Here is a 25,955-nt window from a genome sequence, read left to right as displayed (position 1 = left end):
ATATTCCAGGTGCGGTCTAACCAAAGGTGTATGTAATTGAAGCAAGACATCTTTACTCCTGTACTCAAACCCTCTTGCGATAAAGGCCAATGTGCCACCACCTCCTGAGTGCATTAATAACTACACTAACAACCAATTTATGATAATCAGGCAAGCTGGTAATGTGGCTTATTTACACTTGCTAGGAGTGATACATATTCATTTCCAGGGACTTGATCTCTGCAAACAAAAGGAATATGTTCAAGCCTTGCGCCTTTTTAGAATTAACTAGGAGATTGGGGAGTCTATAATCCCTCATTGCTTTCTCCATGGCATTGCCTCAGCCAATCAGAGTTGACTTGTCAACCAATCAGCACCCCTTTCTCCTGTTGTGATCGTTTGAAATTTGACATTCTTGCATTTGTCCTGATGAGTGCAAGACAAAAAACTTCAGCAACATGTTTCTCTTTTCAGCAAGATGCCTACAACCTAACTCTCCACACACCCCATTTGACCAACATTATTGTAGAGTATTTTAAGTCAAGTTTTCTTTATTAATTTGCTAAAATCATAAGTGACACAATCATCCGACATGCTGCAGCTGCACAGTCGAAACATAACATGAGTAACTACAGACATAGTACTGAATCAAGTAGCCATAATGATCATGTTGATAGGCAAGACAGGGGCCCAGCTTTTCCAATAGAAGGAAATTATGCCCCTCCTACAAAAGCTCGAGCCACGGAGGAAATTGTGGATCAGGGCACAGTAGAAAGTGCTACAAAAGGGGCAGTGACTGAAGCAGGTACTAAAACTGAACTTGACATAACAATGGGCCAAAAAAGCCCTTGCTCCTAGTGGTATTTTCCTTACTAAAATTGAGGAGAAAGGACTGTCAAGTGCTTTCCATGCAAACAGATTTTGAAAATTTAATTTTGGTTTGCTGCTTTATTGTTAGTTTCCAGAGTGAGTTTAGTGAGGGAAAACATTTGGATGTGTCACCAGAGCAGTGAAAGAAGTTCAGAGTACACATGAGTTTTCTGCTCGAGAGCAGAGTGCAGAGATCATTGACAGGGAGAGTATCATGAAGCAGAAAGCATGGTCAATCTAATTGTGCAGAGTGGGTAGAAGGTGCAGCATCACAAGCAGCAGGCTTGGCCTAAGTAGCCAAGTGGTTATGGTACTGGGTTTCTAACCCCAAGATCAAGAGTTCAAATCTCACAATGGCAAATTATGAAACAATGTAACTTCCTCTGAAACAGATGGAAACAGGTTTGTACTCAAAAGAGTTACAGTTGAGGCCTATATATAAAAAAAAAATCACAAGCGGCAGGTCTACCGCAACAACACACACTTACCACTGGTAAACCACTTGCTTCTTTTCCAGCCTACTCATTAGGCATTACTTAGGGCTATTAGGAGCCAATTGGGAATTGCCACCAGTGACTGGTTTTATCTTGCAGGTTTCCATTAATCGGTTAAGCTGGCGATGACACAATCAGCTGTACCTGTCTTGAGGCTGAGTTCTTGTTCCCCTTTATTGAGTGACAGAACGGTGTTGGCCTGAGCTCTCCTTTTTGCAGCTGCTTCCCTTTTTATAATCACATATCAACATCTGCGCTCTAAAATGTCAATGGTATATGTGCCTCAAACAGAATCCTGTTCACTCAGTCTTGGAAAGGCACTTCAGGGGTGAGTTCATAATTCTTGGCACTGCTCTCTAGGACTGTTGTCATTCCTCACTGCTCACTGACAACAGTTTTTATGACCTGTGTAATAATTGTAAGTTCAACCATTTCTTACTGTTATGGGGATCATGTGGCTGTATAAGTGAATCAGTCCCAAGTGCGGGGAATCTTAGGGGTGGAGCTTTCTAGCCTTGGTCTTGGAACAAGCATGTAGCCTCATCAGGAGTCTGTAGATAAAGTTTTCTGTTTCTAACAAGAAATAAGTCCTGCACTCCAAGTTTATTACAACATGAATTCACTATAGCTGTAATCTATGAGTATTATTATTGAACAGAATCTTCACAAGATCCACTAATTTATCTGAGAATAAAAGAACACATTTCTAACTTTGACATTCATGGGTGCGGTTAGTAACTGTTCTCCAAGCAAAGTGACACAGACATGACTACATCTTTCAGCTTCGTCCAATGATTCAATAGCTGTAGAGGGAATATTGTCTCTGAAACAAAAACAAAAATAACTGGAAAAACTCAGCAGGTCTGGCAGCATCTGCGGAGAGGAACACAGTTAACGTTTCGAGTCCGAATAACCCTTCAACAGAACTAAGTTAAAAAAAGAAGAGATGTGAAATATAAGCTGGTTTGAGGGGGTGGGACAAGTAGAGCTGGATAGAGGGCCAGTGATAGGAGGAGATAACCAAAATATGTCACAGACAAAAGGACAAAGAGGTGTTGAAGGTGGTGATATTATCTAAGGAATGTGCTAATTAAGGATGGAAAGCAGGACAAGCAAGGTACAGATAGCCCTAGTGGGTGTGGGGTGGGGTGAAGGAATCAAAAAAGGCGAAAAGGTAGAGATAAAACAATGGATGGAAATATATTTAAAAATAATGGAAATAGTTGGGAAAAGAAAAATCTATATAAATTATTGGGAAAAAAGGGGGGGGGATCGGAAAGGGGGTGCGGATGGAGGAGAGATTCATGATCTAAAATTGTTGAACTCAATATTCAGACCGGAAGGCTGTAAAGTGCCTAGTCGGAAAATGAGGTGCTGTTCCTCCAGTTTGCGTTGAGCTTCACTGGAACAATGCAGCAGGCCAAGGACTGACATGTGGGCATGAGAGCAGGGTGGAGTGTTGAAATGGCAAGCGACAGGGAGGTCTGGGTCATGCTTGCGAACAGACCGAAGGTGTTCTGCAAAGCGGTCACCCAGTCTGAGTTTGGTCTTTCCAATGTAGAGGAAACCGCATTAGGAGCAACGAATGCAGTAGAGTAAATTGAGGGAAGTGCAAGTGAAATGCTGCTTCACTTGAAAGGAGTGTTTGGGCCCTTGGATGGTGAGGAGAGGGGAAATGAAGGGGCAGGTGTTGCACCTTCTGCGGTTGCATGGGAAGGTGCTGTGGAAGGGGGTTGGGGAGTAGGGGGTGATGGAGGAGTGGACCAGGGTGTCCTGGAGGGAACAATCCCTGCGGAATGACGCCAGGGGGGGTGAAGGGAAGATGTGTTTGACGGTGGCATCATGCTGGAGTTGGCGGAAATAGTGGAGGATGATCCTTTGAATGCAGAGGCTGGTAGGGTGATAAGTGAGGACAAGAGGGACCCTATCATGTTTCTGGGAAGGAGAAGAAGGTGTGAGGGCGGATGCACAGGAGATGGGCTGGACACGGTTGAGGGCCCTGTCAACCACCGTGGGTGGAAAACCTCAGTTAAGGCAGAAGGAAGACATGTCAGAGGAACTGTTTTTGAAAGTGGCATCATCAGAACAGATGCGACGGAGGCGAAGGAACTGAGAGAATCAGATGGAGTCCTTACAGAAAGCAGGGTGTGAGGAGCTGTAGTCGAGGTAGCTGTGGGAGTCGGTAGGCTTGTAATGGATATTGGTGGACAGTCTATCACCAGAAATTGAGACAGAGAGGTCAAGGAAGGGAAGGGAAGTGTCAAAGATGGACCATGTGAAAATGATGGACGGGTGGAAATTAGAAGCAAAATTAATAAATTTGTCTCTGGCTGTGCAACTGGGGTCTCCACTGCTGATGCCAATGTTATCCCTTGTTCAATGGCGGTCTGCGGTTAGTAGAGTTAATGTTCAGGATTTAATCTGAAGGCAGTGGCTCCTCCCACCAGCTGGAAAGTCAGGAATGACCCCATCTCTGCTGACCTTGGAAGCCACAACTCTATTTTTTCGTGGCTCAACCCCTCCGAGACTGCATGTCCCACCTCCAAGAGCAGCTGGCCAGTCAGAGGACTGGGAGCTCTTCAGTCCCAATAGCACCACCAGGACAGGTGGCCACCGCTGATTCTGTACCAGGCCCCAGGCCAAAAGCATCACTAGAGGCCTGGAAGACTGGTGAGTGGAGCAGGTTCAACGGGGCCAGTCAAGCAGGTGAGGGGCAGGGCGGAAAATTGAGAAGCAGGGCATGTTTTCGAGTCAGAACAGCCCTTGCAACTGACGGAGGGGCCCTCTGTGGGGCACAATTTGCCTGATCTGGTGAGATCCTCCACCCACGCGCACAGGCAGCTCTCCAGGGTATGACATTGCATGGGCACCCCGCGTCAGTGGTGGATTACCAACCACGATACAAAGAGGCCATTAATTGACTACTCAAGGGCCGAAATTAGTCCAAGGTTGGGCAGGCTGCCCTCTACCCACTAAGCTACCAGTGGAGGCGGGCAGGTGGCAGGCAAGGTGCCGCTGCCAGCCCAACCAATTGTATGTCATCCCTGGCAGCCCACTCCCAGGGAGTTGTGTAAAATTCAACCATTGCTTCATGACATCACTCAAATGAGAGATGGCAGTGGCTATCAGGGTGCTAGGTCAGCCACAATTCCCATCCAACTCCCAATGTAGTGTTCACAGGGAAAGTACAGTACTGATGCTCTGATTGCCTCCAATAGAAAATAAGCCCATTAAGATCTTTATTCACATACAGCTTTGAAGGAGCCCTTAGCAACTGACACCTTGGCCGGGATTTTCCGGTCCTGCTAGCGGCAGGCATCACTGCAAGCGGAAAAGGCAAATTTGTAGAGCAGCCAAAAGTCAGTCCTCATCATTACTATTCCTCCATTACCAGTCCTCAGTGCTCCATCCTGTGCTTTCTTCTCAACATCACTAAGATCTCCCCTTGTGGTGTCGGTCTCTCTGCTCATGCCTGCTTCGAAAAGATTAGTGATGGTTGAATCTCAGAAGAAATGCACTTGGTCAACCACTCAGCACTACTTGGATTTGCAAAGAGAGCAAATGGGATATTTTAGATTTATACGCAGGCACTCATTTGAGTATTACATCACCATTATAAGTTTGTGCACAGTGTGTACAAACATGTAACATATGAACATATGAACAAGGAGCAGGAGTAGACCATTCGGCTCCTCGAGCCTGCTCCTCTATTTAATAAGATCATGCCTGATTTGACAGTAACCTCAAATCTGCATCCTGCCTACCCCCGATAACCTATCACTCCCTTGCTTAGCAAGAATCTATCCAGCTCTGCCTTAAAAATATTTAAAGACTCTGCTTCCACCACTTTTCAGGAAGAGAGTTCCAAAGATTGACAACCCTCTGAGAAAAAAAATTTCACCTCAACTTCGTTTCAAATTGGAGATCCCTTATTTTTAAAGAATGACCCCTAGTTCTAGATCCTCCTACAAGAGGAAACATCCTCTCCACATGCACCCTGTCAAGACCCCTCAGGATCCTATATGTTTCAATCATGTCATTTCTTACTGTTCTAAACTCCAGCCGATACAAGCCTAGCCTGTCCAACCTTTCCTCAAAGGACAACCCACCCTTTCCAGGTATTAGTCTGGTAAATCTTCTCTGAACTGTTTCCAACCCATTTACATCCTTCCTTAAATAAGGTGACAAATACTGTACACTGTACTCCAGGTGTGGTCTCAATGCTGCTCTGATTAACTGAAGCATAAACTCCCTACTTTTGCATTTAATTCCCCTCGCAATAAATGATAACATTCTATTAGCTTTCCTAATTACTTGCTGTACCTGGATAATGGCCTTTTTGCAATTCATGCACTAAGACACCCAGATCCCTCTGAATCTCAGAGCTCTGCAATCTCTTGCCATTTAGATAATATGCTTCTTTTTATTCTTCCTGCCAAAATGGACAATTTCCCACATTATACTCCATTTGCCAGGTCTTTGCCCACTCACTTAACCTATCTATGTCACTTTGTAGCCTCCTTATGTCTTCTTCACAACTTACTTTCCTACCTATCTTTGTGTCATCAGCAAATTTAGCAACCATGCCATCTGTCCCTTCATCCAAGTAATTTATATAAATTGTAAAAAGCTGAGGCCATAGCATTGATCCCTATGGCACACCACTTGTTACATCCCGCCAACCAGAAAAAGACCAATTTATGGCTACCCTCTGCTTCCTGTTAGATAGCCAATCTTCGATCCATACCAATATGTTACCCACTACACCATGAGCTTTTACTTTCTGCAATAACCTTTGCTGTGGCACCTTATCAAATGCCTTCTGGAAATCTAAGTACAGTACATCCACTGGTTCCCCTTTATCCACAGCACCTGTGACTCCATCAAAGAACTCCAAGAACCCTGCATTCTTCCAACCCCTTAATTGGCCCACCCACGTAAAATGGTGGCGCCCCCCCCTCGACAGGGAGCGCCAATCGGAAGGCTGCCCGCCCGCGAGTGCTCCCGCACTTCCCCTCCGATGGCGGGAAATTGTTGCCCTTGCTGTATGAACAAGTTTTTCCTCGTGTCGCTTTTGCTTCTTTTGCCAATTACTTTAAATCTGAGCCTTCTCATTCTAAATCCTTTCACAATTGGGAAAGGTCTCTCCCTATCTACTCTGTCCAGACCTCTGTATCAAATCTCCTAAGTCTTCTCTTCTACGGGGAAAACAGTCCCAACCTCTTAAATCTATCTGTATAACTGAAGCTCCTCATTCCTGGAACCATTCTCGTGAACTTTTTCTGGACTCTCTCCAATGCCTTCACATCTTTCCTAAAGTGTGGCACCCAGAATTGGATGCAATATTCCAGCTGAGGCCAAAGTAGTGTCTTACACAAGTTCAACATAACCTCCTTGCTCTTGTGCTCTCTGCATCTTTTAATGAAGCCCAGGATAACTGTATGCTTTATTAACCGCACTCTCAATCTGTGCTGCCACCTTCAATGACTTGTGCACATATACACCCAGGTCCTTCTGCTCCTGCACCACCAAATTAAGTCGACTAATCAATTTTTTCATTTTACGAAAAAGTGAAAATCTAGCACTGTGCATATTCTAAGCAAAATAGTTATGGTTAACTTTAATATTGTTTCTTTCTGTTCATCTTCTAAATTGGTTGAATGGTGACTGCTGATAACATTACTTGCTGAAAGGATTTACTTAGATTGACTGTGTTGGACATGAATTAACATCAGGGGACTTGGCCATTAACCCAGTGTACTTTAAGGATTATGGTCCTTCGATTGTGTTAATCGAGTTCCCTCACACTGTCAGGCTCAATTACTCAATGCAGGCAGATTCTCCCCTCCCCCATGATTTCAAATGTACTTCTCGTTTAACCAAAAACATACAAAAATATGGGAGTTAAGTGTAAATTTTAATGATCTCGCACCAATTTTTAAAAGATTACTGATGATAAAAACTCATCATCAAGGTTATATTGACATATTGAGGACAGTTCCATAAAGTTTTAAATTAGGCATTCATGGTCATTATATTGTGGAGGGAGGGGCGGGGGTTGCTGGTTAACTCAGGTGACTAGATGGCGAGTGTGTGGATCAGATTAACACCGACAGCACAGGGTTCAATTTTCCCATTTAGCACCCAACCCATAGTAAAAAAATCACAGCACTTTGCAGTGATTCAGTGAATAATCACCAAGGACATGCCTTCAGGCAGAGAACAGAAGATGAATCATTAAATTAAATTGGCAGTCACAACTATTTTTATTATTTAGGCACAAAAAGCTTCGTACATAATTAATAAAATAATTTTTTGCTTTGAGTTCTGTGATGTCAAGTACGAAAGAAAGGAAGTATTCTTTGAACAACCAGTTTTATGCATAGTGCTTTTGTTAAATTGTCTAGTAGATGCCAGATATCCCACATCAGGGAAGTACATTACCAAAATGAGATTATTAAACCTACTCCAGGTCTAGTGAGATTGGAACAGAGATCAATCGTATCACTTGAATTGACCCCTTGAACTCACCAGTGACTTGAAACAGGCTCCATTAAATGGATAACAAAAACTCAGCAGGTCTGGCAGCACTGGCGGAGAAGAAAAAAGTTGACGTTTCGAGTCCTCATGACCCTTCAACAGAACTGAGTGAAATTAGGAGAGGGGTGAAATATAAGCTGGTTTATGGTGGGGGGTGGGGGGGAGGAGAGAAGTTGGGGGGGTGTGGTTGTAGGGACAAGCAAGCAGTGATAGGAGAAGCTAATCAAAAGATGTCACAGACAAAAGAACAAAGAGGTGTTGAAGGTGGTGATATTATCTAAACGAATGGGCTAATTAAGTATGGATGGCAGGACACACAAGGTACTTCTCTAGTGGGGGTTGGGTGGAATTAGACTAACCGGGCATAAAAGGTATAGATTTAAAAATAATGGAAATAGGTGGGAAAAGGAAAATCTTATAAATTATTAGAAAAAACAAAAGGGAGGGGGAAGAAACGGAAAGGGGGTGGGGATGGAGGAGGGAGTTCAAGATCTAAAGTTGTTGAGTTCAATATTCAGTCCGGAAGACTGTAAAGTGCCGAGTCGGAAGATGAGGTGCTGTTCCTCCAGTTGGCGTTGGGCTTCACTGGAACAATGCAGCAAGCCAAGGACAGACATGGCCAGACCTGCTGAGTTTTTCCAGGTAATTCTGTTTTTGTTTTGGATTTCCAGCATCCGCAGTTTTTTGTTTTTATCCATTAAATGGATGCTTATTTCAATAAAGCAAAAATGGTGACCCTGTGTTGACCTTAAGTCTCCTCGAATGATTAATACCTGTTGATCTCATTATTGGATTATCGCTGTATTTTCAGTGGCGCATATTGCACAGAGATATATAGATCACTAAGAGTTCTGCATTCTTTATACTGTTATGGACAGAGGGAGGTTAATTTAAACAGCACTAATCTCTCCTCTCACAACCCATCCATAAACAGAGAGGTGTTTTATTTGTTTCCCTCTCTATAAGCAGTTGCGTATTTCCCAACCCCTTGGTCTTTGTGCAATTCAAGTTTCTATTAATAACCCCACAGCAAACTCGAGATAGGATGAACTCAAAGGGCAGAATATTACACTCGTCAGGTGGGCGCACACCCGACCCAAATGAGCATAAAATGATGCGCGATGACGTTGGGAGAGCGTCTCAGGGAGCTTTTACTGCGCACACCCACGCACTTGCACGATATTTCGGTCAGCCGACGTGCGCAGGAGTTGGCAGCACGCCTGCTGACAGTTAACGGGGCTATTAAGGCCATTAAAGTAATAAATTAAATGAAATTTTTCGCTGCCCGTCCAATCTTACGGTTGGCAGGCAGGCAAAATGGCCAAGTGGCCTTTGGATTTTTTGTGATACCTCACCCACAGGCAGGACGAGGTTTCATTCAGTGATTTTAAAAAAAATTCAAACTAATTTCTAACATGTCCCTGCTCATATGACAGAGCCACATGAGGTGGCATGTTATTAACATTTTTAATTTCTCCATTTTTTATTTTCAGAAAGCTTCAGCTCCCGGAGGTAGCTCTGTGCCTCAGGGAGCTTTTACTGCGCACACCCACGCACATGCACAAACAGCAGTGCTCACTCTCTTCCCGCCTCCACCCTGGCAGCGCTGAGTGCTGCAGCATGCGTTTCACACTGGCTCACCATTAATTGGCCAGCCAGTGTGAAATCGCGGTTGGAGCTCGATCGCGGGTGGCAGTCGGCTTTCTGACCACTCCTGGGCCCATAGGCTGAAAACCGACATTGGATAATTCACTTTTCTGGTGGTGTTGACTTTACAACATGAGATAGACACACAGAGATAAATCAGTCTTGTAGGCGATGGCATAGACCTCCTTGAAGCAGGGTAGATGTATCCAGTTGTCCGGCCAGGCCAGAGCCCCTTCTGTGTGGCCTGTTGGTCAGATGTTAAAGCAGCAGACTGAGTTATTCACCTCAGCAAGGCAATATTAACTTGCTCAACAAGCCAGAGACCTAGGTCACATGACCCCCAACTTTGCACCAGGTTTTCAACAAAGGATGTGTATCCATTGTCTGGAATTCAGCCAGGTCTCAAGGACTGCTAAACGTCCAGCCATCATGAGTTGAAAGGAATGCTTGAGGAGCCTTTTGTCTTAGCAGACCCTTTGTCTCCTGTGGGCCAGCTGGGTTATCGAATGCAAATAGCCTTTGTATAGTTCTCTTTGAAGTTGAGCTGTACAGTCCCCAGGCCCATGTTAGCGGCTCCTCAGAGAATACAAGGTGTAAGTTTCCCTGAAATTGCAAGGTGGCTTCTTTTGTTCTGGGGTCACAGGCAGACATAGGTCAACCATTTTAAGGATCTTGTTCAGCCAAGGTCCAGTTGTAAAATTTAGAAATAGCAATGAGGATATATATATAAATATTTTAGAAATACGTATAGTATGAGGTCTTAGTCCCTCACAATACCCACAGCTGAATAGTATAGTATTAGCAATTCACTTCACATGCAGTGCCAAGATACTTTCAGAAATACCCAACTATTAACTTATAACCTAATCAAGTTTCATATTGGATATCTAAAGTTCTGTAAACATGAGAATCCATTGACCTTCACTAGTTACCTCGAGGGCAGTAAGAATCAATCATGCAGTGTGCATCTGGAGTCATACGTAGGCCAGATAGGGTTGGGGTGGCAGCTTCCCTGAAGGACATTAGCAAAGTAGTTGGTTTTTACAATCTGGAAGTTTTTACAGATATTTTCTATGTAACAAATCACCAGATTTAATCAATTTAATTTCCCCATTTTCCATGCTGGGATTTGAACCATGCCTAAATTTTACAGGGCGTAAATTTTATGGGGCAGGGAGGAAAGGAAAGTCAATGCTGTGCTGACTGATGCTCAACAAGCCTGTAGCTATAACATGCTGCTGGCAGCCTTGAGCAGGTGAGTGTCGGACTGCTCCCTCAGTGGGTGTTAGTCGCACCCTCAAGAGCTGCCAGCCAATCTGATTGGCTGACAGCTCTAGCAGTCCCAGCAGTGCCAGGACACAGTAGTGGGCTCTGCTGGGACTGCAAGCAGGCCCACGAGAAAGAGTGATGGGCATCCAGAATGAGGTAAGCCCCGGGCTTTTAGGGCAGGATGAGATCAGGTAACCTAGGGAGTGAAGCAAAGGTGGTGGGTGGGGGGGGGAGGGGGGCGCATATTTTGGAGGTCAGGCGGGAAGGAATAAAGTAGGGCTAAAATCTTGGGGAGTGCCCCTGATGCACGCAGGGCCCCCCCAAAGGATGTATATTCCCCCCTTCCTTCCTGCCTTTTAGCCAATTGGGTTAAAAAAAAGCCTATCCAGTCCCTGCCCATGGCTTGGGCAGCATAATAAATGGGTTAGTTGGTTTGTTAACAAGCTCAATTGCCCGTTAGTTATCTTTTTAAAAATGGTGGGCAGGCTGCCAATTTCGTTGCCTACCCCATCTACCATATTATGGGACAGCTCGGGGTGACATGAAGGTGGTGGGCTACCTGCCTGTCGAAAATAAAACCAGCCCTAATCTATTGCCATAATTCCTAGGCTATCATGCTTATCGCTCTGGTTATGCAGCTGCTTACTCCATGGTGATCATGGATTAAAGGAAAGGAGGAAGCTTGGACTCTTGAAAGCTACTGCTCAAAATTAAAAGGATGTGGCCACAGGTAAGGGGCCAACTATAAGAGAATAAAAATGTTGGAACCTTTTCGAGACTTAAAGTGATCACAGCATTTTTTAAACTTTGCAAAGAGGAATAGGAGAGAAAGAACTGATGGGAAACATCAAAAAGACATAACAATTTGGAGGTACAAATTGGGGTATATGTGCTTATAGGTGAGCAATGATGACCCCTAACTCTGGTTTCATTTCTGGAGAAGTGGCTGTTCTATAGTATGAAATGGATGTGGTTTGCTTTTTTTTATTTGAAACTCAAATACTCTGGTAGCTGAGTCTTGTTATTGATGTCTTTGGTCTGTAATGTGGTAGTTGTGATCCTTAGCTTATTGATAAGGCTGGAGGCAAACTCTATATTTTATTTAACATTATGCTAATTATTTACAAGGTAGTCTGTACGTAATGCTTTACATGGAACAATCTCTCTCCATCCTCTGTTATCATGTGATCTTACATCATTGATACTATAGATTATATATTTACATATCCGATAATAACCCTTTGTACGACATCTCCCCCCAAAGTCTCTGACCCGATAAATACTCTTTACATTATCCTACAGCTGTCCACAATGTCTTCATCTTTGTCTCTGATTTACAGAGTTAAGTGTTTTGGTTGTCTCACCAATCTCCCTAGGCCTTGTTCAGATCTCTCTCTGAGGTTGCATAGGATTCAATTTCTCTTCAACTCTGTTGAATGGCTTGTGAATCTTCAGAGACTATTAGTTCTCTGTTCTGGTAGTCTTCCTGATCATATGGGTAGTTAGTCCATGCAACTGATGGTCTTCTCCTTGTTGATATGAATGTGCTTTTATCCCTTCTCACTATTCATCCTCTGTTTCAACCTGATAAGATCTCAGACTTTGTGTCTTTGCCAGCATTTGGCCTTCTCTATTCTGGTCTCTAATCCAGATTGGTTCACCTGGTCGGAGTTCTGGTAACTCATGGGCTCTATGGCATTGATTGTAATTCTTTGTCTGATTTGCAAAATATGCATCCTTCTTCTCCCTTACTCTCACAATGTCTCAGGCTTTTAAATATGGTATGAGCGTATATGAAGAACAGGAAGTTGTGTGAATAATCTTCTTCCCATCAAAAGTTCTGAAGGAGTTAACCCATTCTGTAGTGGTGTGGAATGGTAGCTGAACAGTGCTAAATCAAGATATCATTCTTTTTCAACAAAGCGTTGCCTGTTCTTTCTCCTCTCTTAGCATCACCATTTGCCTTTAGGTACTTGGGAGAACTAGTTGTGTGAAAAAAAATCCATAGTCTTCAGTAAATTTCCAGAACCCTTCATTCACCCTTCAGACCATTGTCTGGAATGACAAGATCTAGAATGCATGTGTAGCAAAAAATCATTTGAATGAATTGGTTACTGCTTCTGAGGTTGTTCCATGAAGACATTTAACCTCAATCCATCTGGAGTAATAGTCAACAATTATGAGAAATACCTTCCCCTTGAGCTTGAATAGGTCCATTCCAAGGTGTTCCCAGGGTCTGGATGGAAATGATAGTGCCATCAAAGGTTCCTTCTGCTCTTGGTGATGGGTTGCACAGGTCTTGCAGCTCAAAATCATGTCTTCTAGTGACTTTGAAATTCCTGGTCACCAAGCTGAATTTTGTGCCCTAGCATGGCACTTTGCAATGCCTAGGCGTCCCTGGTATATTCTTTGAAGAATTCCAAATCTGAGGATTTTTGGCATAACCAACCTCTCATTGTAGAATACTGAGTCATCCACAATACTGAGATGCCTACATTGTCTGAGATATTGTTTTAGGATGATATTGTTAGGAACATATTCTGGCCATCCATTTTCACAGTATCTCTGATTTCAGCATATTCTTCATCTGATTTATGGGCTTGGCATATTTTGTTCAGCTTCCATGTGGTTGCTGGTAATAATTTTGTTATGACTGAGTTGTATGACTCTATCTACTCAATAAGACGTTTGTCCTACTGTTCTAGCTTCCCAACAGGAATGCGTGACATCGCGTCTGCTGTTATTTGCTGCTTACCTTGTGCCTATTCGTCTGGTTCCTTTACCTGCTGTTCCAAAGAAATCTTCTGTCTGGTTTCCTCTAGGTTTTTCAGTTCATCTCCTTTGAAGAGAAGTTGTGAATTTGTGCAAGCTTTCTGGCTTCAGAGTGAGCATTCCTGATTGTGAATAACACAAGGTTTCTGTGATTTCCCTTCATCTATTTTCAAGTTTTGCGGTCAAGTGTCCCTTGACTTGCAGCTGCATGCTTTCTGGACCATGGAGTCTTATGGTTAATAGGTAAAGTATCTCTGGTTTTAACAGTTTCTCTGTATCGGACAGAATTCTGGTTGTTTCTCTTCTTCAACTTCTTGCAAGTCTTCAATTTCTTGTTTGGTACATGATCTTGGATGTTTCGCCTTTAATTCTTTGCTTAAAAGCTGTTTGCTGCAGCAAATTGATTTAAACTTCCTCCCTTCTCACAGGAACGACACTCCGCATCTTTGCCAGGGCATTCTTTGCACCAATGCAGCCTTTTCCTGCCACGAGAAGCTGAGTAATGGTGGCTCTTCTCTTTTTCTCTGTTTGGAGTTCAGTGCACTGCACTTTTTTCATGCTATAAACTGGACTGTATCAGCATGTTTTCTCCATATGATTTCTTTTTTGCCACAAATATAACTTTTATTTTGCTTTTTCTCTTCTGTTTGCCTCACTATCTGCTTTTGAAAGGGTCAAATCTTCCCATGACTGCAAAAAAAATTAGAGTGTTTCTTCTAAGACTCCCATGACAATATGATCTCTAATCAATATGTCCTTCAGGGCTCCCTATTCACAATTTTCTGCTAATCAATAGAGCTCATTAATAAGGGAATCTATGCTCTTGCCTGGTCTTTGGGTGCACCTACTAAATTTTTCTCACTCTATGATGGTGTTTTTGAGAAGATTAAAGTAGGTATTGAAGGCTTTAATGACTTCCTGTCTTCATTAATGTTATCTGCACTTCTGCCAATGGTGTATAGTAAGGTACTGACCTGCACTTTGCTTATCTTTTCCTCTAGTCCCGATGCTGTCCTGTACCTGGTGAACCTGCGACACCAGATCTACCACTTCTTGGCTTGACCCGGGCTTTCCATATGCTTGAACTCTGGTAGAGGTGGGACATTTTCCATCTCTTCCTTTTACTGTTGTTCCTTCTGGAATAGGGCGGAAGATTTTCCCTGCTGTTCTTGTTCTGCAATTGGTTCCATTGCTGCTCCTTGCACTCACTGGGCTCTTCACTTGTTGCTCTTTGCGTCGTTTAATTGTTGCCTCCATCTGTTATTGTTGTCTTTGGTCTGTTATGTGGTAGTCATGGTCCTTAACTTATTGATAAGGCTGGAGGTGATATTGTTAGCAAGCTCTATCTTTTATCTAACATTATGCTATTTACAAGGTAGTCTCTACATGGAAAACAAAAACAGAATTACCTGGAAAAACTCAGCAGGTCTGGCAGCATCGGCGGAGAAGAAAAGAGTTGACGTTTCGAGTCCTCATGACCCTTCGACAGAACTTCAGTCTCTACATGGAACTATCTTTCTCCATGCACTGTAACACATGATCTTACATCACTGATGATGTAGATCATATATGTATACATTTGACATTAACCCTTTATACTACACTGAGACAGAGCCATAGGCATAATAATAAGGGCATTGTTGACCATGCCTATAATTGATAGTGCTGTCCCTATCTTGCAAGTTTGCTGCAGTTATCCAAAGCTCCATTCTCTCATGAAAGATTTATTAATAAGGTGAAATGAAGTAAATAGAGTGGGGGGAGTTTTGTGTGGAACATAAACACTGACATAGACCAGCTGAGCCGAATGATTCTGTAATGTAAATTCAAAGTAACTTGCAACCAGATAAGGCTGTTTTCCCCAGCAGATAGATATGCCAAACTGTGGACAATGTTTTAAGTCCCACTGATCTCTGTGTCATTTTTTTCATTTATCTTGTACCAGCTCAACCAGGAAAGAAAGTGTTTGAGGTTCTTTAAAAACAAAGCCTCCAAAATTTAATGAGCTTATTCTAATTTTCCATTGTAACTTCAATGGAGACTAGTGAATAAGTCTTCTCCTGCCCCCACACCAGCAAAAAAGACCACTGATATCTTAATGAGTGAAAAAAGGCTGCCATTTTTGTACAAAAAAGTAATAAGAATGTCAAAATTTGGTAAACTGTCTAACAATAAATATTGCATGATAAAGGTAAGATAAATTCTTTACCTTCTATCAAAAAATTCCTAGGCCAACTGAACTTCCCTTGCTCCCATTCCAAATAAAGTAAAAAAAAATACATTTTATGGAATTTTTTCAAGCGTGCATTTAAATATCTTTGAATTAAATTTGTGGCATTAATGAGGCACAAGAAATAGATGCAAGCACTTCAAGCCATAACAATGGATATGAGCAGGATTGCAGGCCTTAAAAGATATTGGCAAAATACTTCTTCCAATTCAATGCTCCATCTACGCCTGTTGCACACTTGCTCTCCTGTCCATCCACATTTCAAACTGTGGATTGCAAGATTTAACAACTTGCATTTAATGTAACATCTTTAATGTAGAAAATGATGAGTTACTACACAGGGGGATATGGCAAAGGTTACTTTCTGGAGACCAGTTCTGTTGAATCCCTGCACACCTAAAACCAAGTCAGAGACCCTGTCCAAGGTTTCAGATTATGGTTGTTTGCATGGTGGAGGCAGGCTCATCCTTGAAGCATCAGCTAGAGTGTCAGTGCAATTTCATATCATCCTGACACCAAAAAGGCCAGGGGAGACCCTAAAGAATTTCTTCGGTAGCCAATGAACTGTGTTACAATATTAGAAGTGACAGCATTGATACAAAGTTCGTTTAATAACAGGAAACAGAGAGTAGTAGTGAATGGTTGTTTTTCTGACAGCAGGAGGATGTACAGTGGGGTCTCCCAGGGGTCGGTGCTAGGACCATTGCTTTTTTAATATATATTAATGACATAGACTTGCGTGCGCAGGACAAAATTTCAAAATTTGTAGATGACACAAACTTGGAAGTATTGTGAACTGTGGGGAGAATAGTTATAGTCTTCAAGAAAGCATGGGCAGGCTGGTGGAATGGGTGGACATGTGGCAGATTAAATTTAATTCAGAGAAGTATGAAGTAATACATTGTGGTAGGAAGAATGAAGAGAAGTAAAACAAAATAATGGGTACAATTCCAAAGGAAGTGCAGGAACAGAGAGACCTAGAGGTGTATGCGGATATATTGTTGAACGTGACATAGCTGATGGAGAAAGTGGTTAAAAAGGCATGTGGAATCCTGGGCATTGTAAATAGAGGACTAGAGTCAAGGGCAAGGAAGTTATGATGAACCTTTAGGAAAAAACTGATCTGGCCTCAACTAGAATTTTGTGTCCAATTTTGGGCACCATGCACACTTTAGGAAAGATGTGAAGCATTCAGAGAGGGGGCACAGAAGATTTTTGAGAATGGTTTCAGGGATAAGGGACTTCAGTTACATGGATAAATTAGGGAAGCTGAGGTTGATTTCCTTAGAGAAGAGAAGGTAGAGAGGAGATTTGATAGAGATATTCAAAATCATGACCGGCCTGTACAGAGTAGATAGAGAGGAATTGTTCCTTTTGGTGGAAGGACCAAGAATGAGAGATCACTGATCTAAGGTGATTGGCAAAAGAACCAACAATGACATGAGGATAAATGTTTTTACATAATGAGTGGTTAGGGTCTGGAAGGCACTTCCTAAGATTGTGGTGAAGTCAGATACAATCAGGGTTTTCAAAAGGGAATTGGTTGAGTACCTGAAGAAAATAAATTTAAAGGGATACAAGGAAAGGGCAGAGAAGTGGGATTAGCTAAATTGCTCTTGGAGAGAGCCAGCGTGGACTCATGCTGTAAAAATTATATGATTAACGGACTTGTTAGTAAAGATTTCAGTTTTTTAATGAGCTCAACGGGATTCATGCAGCTTTCAGCTATGGGGAGCATAAAATGTGGAATTCCCTATGTCTGCTGGGAACTGCACCATGATGTAGAGGACTGGGGTAGAAAATCTGTCCACTGTGCTCCCTGCTGGAGTTCAACTGGACACGGGAAATGCATCAAAATCCCTAAAACCATGCTCCATCCCAATTTCCTGGTCCCAACCACCACACCATCCACCTCCCCCCCACCAGGTGGAATTCAGGGTCTTTCACCCTCAGGAAAGTCAGAAGCTTAGTTTTTGGGTCCTTCATCCTTGCTTTCCTTCTGATGTCACAGAATCTGCTTTCAGTCCCTCACTATATTGTGAACCATTGTTTACTGTGTTGCAAGCTGTGATATTAACCTAACCTGTGAAATACAAACATCTATTTTATACACTTGGATTAACTATTCCTTTGTGCACAAACAGTAGAATTGAGTCCAGTTCCAGCCCACCAGTTCTTTACATTTTCAGAACTCCAAAGCTTTTGGCAGCTGGTGTCTGACATGGGCAAACTTTGTTCAGTTTAATTTCATTGCTTCATTTCTAATACATGGCCTCTGGCCCTTGGAAATGCAGTCTGTTGTGAAGCATGTATTTTCATTGCTGGACTGAGCAATACAGTTTGTTTAAGAGGTTCATTAATAGATACTGCATTTCATTGTTGTATTAAAGAATAGGACCAAAAATCCACAGGGCTGATGTTCCACTCTAAGTGCTGGGATGTGCCCGACAGTGTTTTGTTCCTATCCTTGCCAGAGTATGAGTATATAGCCATTAGGGGTACCACTTATGTACCTGATATAACAGGGAAGCAGCAGGCACAGCTGTCACTTGTGCAAACAGCAACAGCCCAGCCACAGTTTCAAATCTCAAAGTGACTGATGGCCTTGTACAGAGGAGGCCAATCAACCCAAGAGCTTGCCACTTTTTGTTTTGGAGCTCTAGCCCAATTAGGCCAAGGCCTCCAAGCGCCTCTCCATCTGCCAATATGCCTCATTTTATGGGCATAACGGCCGCTGTTATTCTGCCAGGTCAGGTGAAAGGAAAACCCCAGCTTGGGAACTCTCCCCTGACTGAGCTCCCTCTACTGCAGATGACCTTGTTTGGGGCAGGGTCTGGTCATAATTTCACTCTCAGCATGTACACCCTGACATAGGCTTTGGTCCTAAGTAGTTTGCCTCAGAATTCAGCTCTGGGTAACTTTCTATCCAATGTATTTTCATTATTGATCTAAAGGAGGCATAAGCAGTACAAATTCCAGATGGCACCAAATTGTGTATCAAAGCTGTGACAATAAAATGAATTGGAAATTACATAACATTACATGTAATTTGCAGCACAGAACAGATCATTTGGTCAACCGGCCTATGCCGTGTTTGTGCTCCACGAAAGACTCTTCCCATCCTATTTCATCTAGCTCTATATGCTTATCCTTCTATTTCTTTCTCCCTCATGCACTTATTTAGAGTCCCCTTAAATTAAGCTATGCTATTCACTTCAACTAATCCATGTGGTAGCAGGTTTTACATTCTAACCATTCCATGGGTAAAGAAGCTTCTCCTGAATGATCCCTCATTTTGAATTACCCCAAGTGGACTTGGAAAGAATTGAGGGGTGATCACAAGATTGGCAGGGATCAACTGGTGGGGACAGAACTCCAACTGAGGTCTTACCAAAACATGGCAAAATCCTGTTATTGTAGCCCAGTCTTGGGATGAATATCCAAGCAGTGTGCCCTTTGCTTTTGGTAACTGTGCAGTTATGCACAGAGGCACACTTAACAAAAACATAGGATATAACATGAGTATCAGTTAAAGATAACTGGAAGGGAGAATGTCTTTGGACTGAGCACTGACCATTCCCACAATGCTGAAGTGCAGTGTCAGCAGCCTCCAGCCAAGGCAAGCAAGATCCCAGCTACACTGACAAGACTTTCATTACAAGCTAAGACCACAATACTAGACTAACACAAGATTTTGGTAAGTCTTCACTATGTCCAGTTTTGACCCTACTAACCAAGAACTGACTTTAATGAAGGTGCAATGAGGAACAACAAAATGACCCATGGCCTGAGATCTTTGAACTATGAAGGTAGAAATGATGTCTCTGTTTTCACTCACTGAAAAAAGAGTGGAGACTTTGTGGGAAGAAAGTCATCCAGCTATTTTTAGTTGTTAACTGTAAGAACAGTATGGATGCGGCATGTTTAAGGCTATGGGCTTGGATCAAACTAAGGGTTACACCTATTTAAACAGAGGAAGTAGGGAGTGGAGTTACAAGTCCAGAAGTTTTACTTTATCCAAAGGATGATCAACCTAGGGAACGCGATTACAGCAAAGGTGAATGAAGGCTTTGCAATCCTTCTCGAAGGCAATACGGAGATGGGGATAAATTATTCTGAGATGAATGGTATGGTGCCTCTGTGGGTGCTTGTTTTCCCATCAGGGGTTGGAAATGAACTTTTGGAAGAGGAGTCCTAAGTTCACTACAATTATATGTTTTTTTTTGCATCTCCTAGCAAGTGAGGCAAGGAAACGTTGTTGCATCATGACTAAAACCAGAACGGGGACAAACACATATTGCATCATTTCATTCCAGATGCAGATGCATAAAGATAAACCTGAACCGGGGGGTCCATTTGTAGCTAAATTTAAATCTAAAACAGCTATTCACTGTTCATCTAAAGGAACTTTCTTTTCAGTTTTTTCCCCATCCCTTCTTCTGTTCTGCCCTTCACCCAAGCAAGCATTCACTTCAGTCTTTGACTGTCTGCAAACCACTAAGGGCAGAATTTTGCTGTCGGCGAGCAGGGGGCGGGGCCTGCTCGCCAACATGTAAAATGACGTGGGATGACATTGGGCGGAACCCCTGACGTCATCCCGGCCCATTTAAATATTCAGGAAGGCGGGGGCACAGCAAAATCTGCTGCGGGCCCACCGACCTGTCAATGGCCAATTGAGGCCATTGACAGGATCAATTATACAATTAAAGGACCTGCCCGTCCAATCTTAAGGTTGGCGGGTCAGCCAGGAGCCCCGGCACAGAACAGAAAAAATATGAAACCTCATCCACCGGCGGGATGAGACTTCATGTCGGGATTTAAAAAGTATAATAAACTTAAAATGTAAATTATGAACATGTCCCATCTCACCCGCACAGGAAGCACTTCCCACCAGACGTCACGCTGGGCGGGCCTTAATTGGCCTGCCCATGTAAAATGGCGGCGGGGCCCGCTTCTCCAGTGGGGATTGGCTGCCTGCTCGACGGAGATTGGGTCGGGCCCGCCCGCCCGACAGGCAGAAAATTCTGCCCTAAGTGTCAGGGAGTATTGCAAGTCCAATTCTCCACATGTTTGCTCCTCTTTCAAGGATTATTGATGGTCACCAGGAGTTGGATATCAAATCCTTTTATTGCTCCCTGACTAACTTGACCCCACTGAAGCGAGCTCTAGCTAATTCTCTGTTAGCTCAGATGAGTAACTTAGCTCAGACCATAAAGATCAAAGTGTCCCTCAGCTCAGCTATTTATTGAATAATCTTGGAGAGTCATTGGAGAAGCTGCAGAGGAGCATTATTCCACAAATAGAAGAGCAAAAATGGTGAAAGAAAGAACCTGCATTTTTATAGCAACTCTCACATCCTCTGTATATCCCAAAGCATTATAGGTGATGAATGACTTTTAGTGTATTCATTCTTGCTATTTAGACAAATGCATCAGGCACTTTCTGTCCAGAAAGGTTTCATGAGCAGCAATGAGATATTCTGTCTTGATGGTGCTGGATGAATCTCAGCTAGGATGACTTTTGAAAATTGCCATGGGTTCTTTTATATCCATCAGAACAGATAGACAAGAATCTTGATTTAAGGTTTCGTCCAAAAAATGGCATCCCCAACAATGCAGTACCTCTTCAGTACTGCACTCAAGTAACAGCCCAGATTGCATACTCAAGTACTGGAATAGAACACACAGCCTTTTAACTCAGAAACAAGAGCACTGCAACTGTGCGAAGCTGACCCTATCAAATTATTTACTCTGTAGATTTGACATTAATAATAATAATAATAATAGCCAATATTTTGTTGACAATACTACAATAGGGCCCGATGAATAGAACTTGGAGCAGGTAGTAAATGGAGTTTCTGTGAAGATTTATCCTTGATTGTGGTACTGTCTTGCTTTTGTAGAATGTTCCCCTTGTCCCCACCATTGGCTCTTTCCAGCATATTAATGGAGTGACTTTCCCTCCTCGTGTATGCTGGAAAATAGCCTTCTCCTATATTAGGAGACAAATACAATTTGTACAGCCATAGCTTGGATAGATTCACTCAGTAAGCACCTGAAAATTCCCAGCTTAAAACATAGAACAATTGGAGTTTATCCAGCAGTGAGGAAAATGTGTGTGTGCAATCCAGCCTGTGTATAAGTGTACATGTCCATATGTACCTAAGTGTTCAATATTTTCATTAATAATCAGAGAGATAGGACCATAGAACCATAAAAAAGTTACAATCCAGAAAGAGGCCATTCAGCCCATCATGTCTGCACTGGCCAAAAAGAGAAAAAAGAAACTGGCCACTCATTTTAATCTCACTTTCCAACACCTGGTCTGTGGCCTTGCAGGTTACAGAACTTCAGATGCAGGTCCAGGTACCTTTTAAATGAGTTGAGCATTTCAGCCTTAACCACCAACTTAGACAGTGAATTCCAGATGGGTGAAAAAGTATTTCCTCATGTCCCCTCTAATCTTTCTACCAATCACCTTAAATCTATGATCCCTGGTAATTGACCCCTCAGCTAGGGGAAACAAGTCTTTCCTGCCTACCCTATCTTTGCCTTTCATAATTTTGTACACTTCAATTAGGTTACCTCTTAGCCTTCTCTGTCCTAAGGAAAACAACCCTAGCCTATCCAATCTCTCCTCACAGCTGCAATTTTCAAGCCCTGGCAATATTCTTGTACATCTCCTCTGCACTCTTTCCAGACCAATTATGTCCTTCCTGTAATGTGGCGACCAGAACTCTACACAAAATTCCAGCTGTGGCCTAACTAGCATTTTATGCAGTCCCATCATTGAATCCTTGCTTTTGTATTCAATAGCTCGCCCAATAAAGGAAAGCATTCCATATGCTTTCTTAACCACCTTGTCCTGCCACCTTCAAGGACCTGTGGACACGCACTCCAAGGTCTCTCACTTCCTTAACTCCTCTCAATAACTTCCCATTTATTGAGTATTCCCTTGCTTTGTTTGCGTTCCCAAATGCATTAACTCACATTTTCCCGATTGAATTCAATTTGTCTTTTCTCCGCCCACTCTGTAGCACCCACTGGTACTACAAAAAACCATTTTGTGGCCAAATGTTAGTGTACCAAGGTGAAGCAATTCATTTTTAAAAGTTGAAATTCTATTCAAATATTTACAAACTTGTTTGAAAGACAACACAGTACTTGTCCATGCATCATGGAATTGCTGTTATGGTCAACATTTCTTTTGCATATTTTATCATTGTCTCCAAAATAATCACTGTTGAAAATGGATTCAAAGTTTTGTTTAAACAATATTTTCTTTAGGCTGTTTTTTTTTTAAAATCACTTAACCAGTGGTTTTGTATGAAAGCCCCTGTGGAGTTATAGCAGTTTAATACATTCCCCTGACCACCTCAGACAGTCATTTATGACACCAAAAAGCAATATCACATTTTATACTTCTATTTATGCTTTTGTCAACATAGAAACATAGAAATTAGGAGCAGGAATAGGAGTAGGCTATTTGGCCCCTCGAGCCTGCACCACTGTTCAATATGATCATGGCTGATCATCTATCTCAACGCTATACACCTGCTCTCTCCCCATACCCCTTGATGCCTTTAGTATCTAGAAATCTATCTATTTCCTTCTTAGCCTCCACAGCCTTCTGTGGTAGAGAATTCCACATACTCACCACTCTCTGAGTGAAGAAATTTCTCCTCATCTCAGTCCTAAATGGTCTACCCCGTATCCTGAGATTATGACCCCTTGTTCTAGGCCCACAGCCAGAGGAAACATCATTCCTGCATCCAAATTGTCCAACCCTGTCAGAATTTTATACGTTTCAAGGAGATCCCCTCTCGTCCTTCTAAACTCCAGTGAATACAGGCCAAGTCGACCTGACAATCCTGCCATCCCAGGAATCAGTCTGGTGCATCTTCGTTGCACTCCCTCTATGGCAAATATATCCTTTCTTAGATAAGGAGACCAAAAGTGCACACAGTACTCCAGGTGTGGTCTCACCAAGGCCCTGTACAACTGCAGGAAGACATGCTTGCTCCTGTACTCAAGTCCTCTTGCGATGAAGGCCAACATACCATTTGCCTTCTTAACTGCTTGCTGCACCTGCATGCTTGCTGTCAGTGATTGATGTACAAGGACATCCAGGCCCCTTTCTACATCAACATTTCCCAATCTATCACCATTTTCATAATACTCTGCTATTCCATCTTTCCTAGCAAAATGGATAACTTCACACTTATCTACGTTATACTGCATCTGCCATGTATTTTTCCACTCACTCAACTTGTCTAAATCGCCTTGAAGCCTCTTTACATCCTCCTCATCACTCACATTCCCACCCAGTTTTTTTGTCATCAACAAACTTGAAATATTACATATGGTTCCCCCATCCAAATCATTGATGTATATTGTGAATAGCTGGGTCCCAAGCACTGAGCCCTCTCATACCCCACTAGTCACCACCTGCCACTCCGAAAAAGACCCATTTATTCCTACTCTCTGTTTCCTGTCTGCTAACCAATTCTCAATCCATGCCAATATATTACCTTCAATCCCATGTACTTCAATTTTGCGCACTAACCTCTTATGTGGAACTTTATCAAAAGCTTTCTGAAAATCCAAATACGCCACATCCACTGGTTCTATTTATCTATTCTGATAGTTATGTTCTCAAACTCCAGTACATTTGTCAAACATGATTTCCATTTCATAAATCCATATTGACTTTGTCTAATCCTGTTCATATTTTCTAAGTGTCCTGTTATCACATCCTTTATAATAGATTCTAGCATATTCCCTATTATTGATGTTAGGCTAAATGGTCTGTAATTCCCTGTTTTCTCCCTCCCTCCTTTTTAAATATTGGGGTTGCATTTTCCACCCTTCAACCTGCCAGGACTGTTCCAGGATCTACAGAATTTTGGAAGATGACAACTAACGCATCCACTCTTTCCATGACCACCTTCTTTAGTAACCTGGGATGTAGATTATCAGGCCCTGGGGATTTATCAACTTTCAGTCCTATTAATTTCTCCAGCATTTTTTTTTCTAATATTAATTTCCTTCAAACAGTTGAATGATGGGAAAGCCATTGTAATATTGTCAAAATGATAAAACTGAGTGAAAGGTTATAAAAAATGATGGCATACAGCTTTGCTCTTGAGAAAAATGGAAAGAAATAAATATCAATTTAGGTACTCACCCAGCCATCCTGTACTGGAGTTCTCTACACACATATCTGTCTCGGCGCTTGGCAGGACGAAACCCACCACAAACACCTCCACTCCATCTGCCATGAGAGACAATCCCAGCACAAAGAATAGTGCCCACTGGAAGCGGCCATGCCCACACTCCTGAATGATCAGCTCATACTGTTGCGCCAGCTCCTCCTCGTCAGCCCTCCTCTCAGCATCTAGCTCCTCACGGTCCTTGTACTCATCGGAGACAGGTTGTCCTATCGCTACCTGGTTCTCCTTCCTCTGACCCACATCTGGGATTCCCTGATACTCCCCTTCATAAATCTCATCTTCTTCATCGTGGCCTTCAGTAGCATCACTTGATCCTTCATCTTCATGAGGTTCCTCTCCATATGTCCCTCCATGATAGTTATAGCCTTCGTCATCTTGAAAATTAGCATAAGATGTCTGGTTGTATTCAGTCTGTGTGTGGTCTGCTCCTATGTTTGCTTTCTTAACTGTTTGCTTCTTAACTTCCTTGGCAATGTCTTTGGCACCCCTCATCAGGGTAGTCCTGTCCCTGTAAGCATCATCCATCCTCTCCCCAATCTTAGATGTCTTCCTTCAGTGAACAGACTGAACCAGATGATACAGAAAGTAGAAAACACAGTCCAAATTTGGAATCTTGGGTTTGGGCTTCTAGCATTCAGTTTTTAATTGACACACTCAAAAAGCTCAGGGGTTTAGCACTTGAGTTTTCTGTGTCACCAGCTAGTTATTGACGATTTTGATTTTGTTATATCCCCACCACCTGGGCCCTACAAAAATGAGTGGAAAAAAACGTTCAGACATAATATCATAGCAGTTAAATTGATTGACCTAAAATGAGATCTCACAGTGAGCAGAAAATAAAAAATATACTTTTTATTCATTCACTTGATGTGGGTAACACTGGCAAGGCCAGCATTTATTGCCCATCACTAATTGCCCTTGA

General features: G+C 42.6%; 1 protein-coding gene across 2 annotated transcripts in view; it reads right to left on the bottom strand.

Annotated features, from left to right (window-relative positions):
• Window positions 1-25,633, bottom strand: part of sv2ca (synaptic vesicle glycoprotein 2Ca) — a 179,360-nt gene extending 153,727 nt beyond the window's left edge. For both annotated transcript variants that reach the window (XM_041186439.1, XM_041186440.1), the window contains exon 1: window positions 24,988-25,633. In XM_041186439.1, coding sequence (XP_041042373.1) covers window positions 24,988-25,558 — 571 coding nt within the window. In that variant the 5' untranslated portion in view covers window positions 25,559-25,633. The remainder of the gene's footprint in view (window positions 1-24,987) is intronic.
• Window positions 25,634-25,955: the final 322 nt, after the last annotated feature.

This window comes from Carcharodon carcharias, chromosome 4 (assembly GCF_017639515.1).
Source record: "Carcharodon carcharias isolate sCarCar2 chromosome 4, sCarCar2.pri, whole genome shotgun sequence".
Taxonomy (NCBI): domain Eukaryota; kingdom Metazoa; phylum Chordata; class Chondrichthyes; order Lamniformes; family Lamnidae; genus Carcharodon; species Carcharodon carcharias.
The sequence above is the reverse complement of the archived record's forward strand: the minus strand, read 5'-3'. Positions and strand labels throughout refer to the sequence as shown.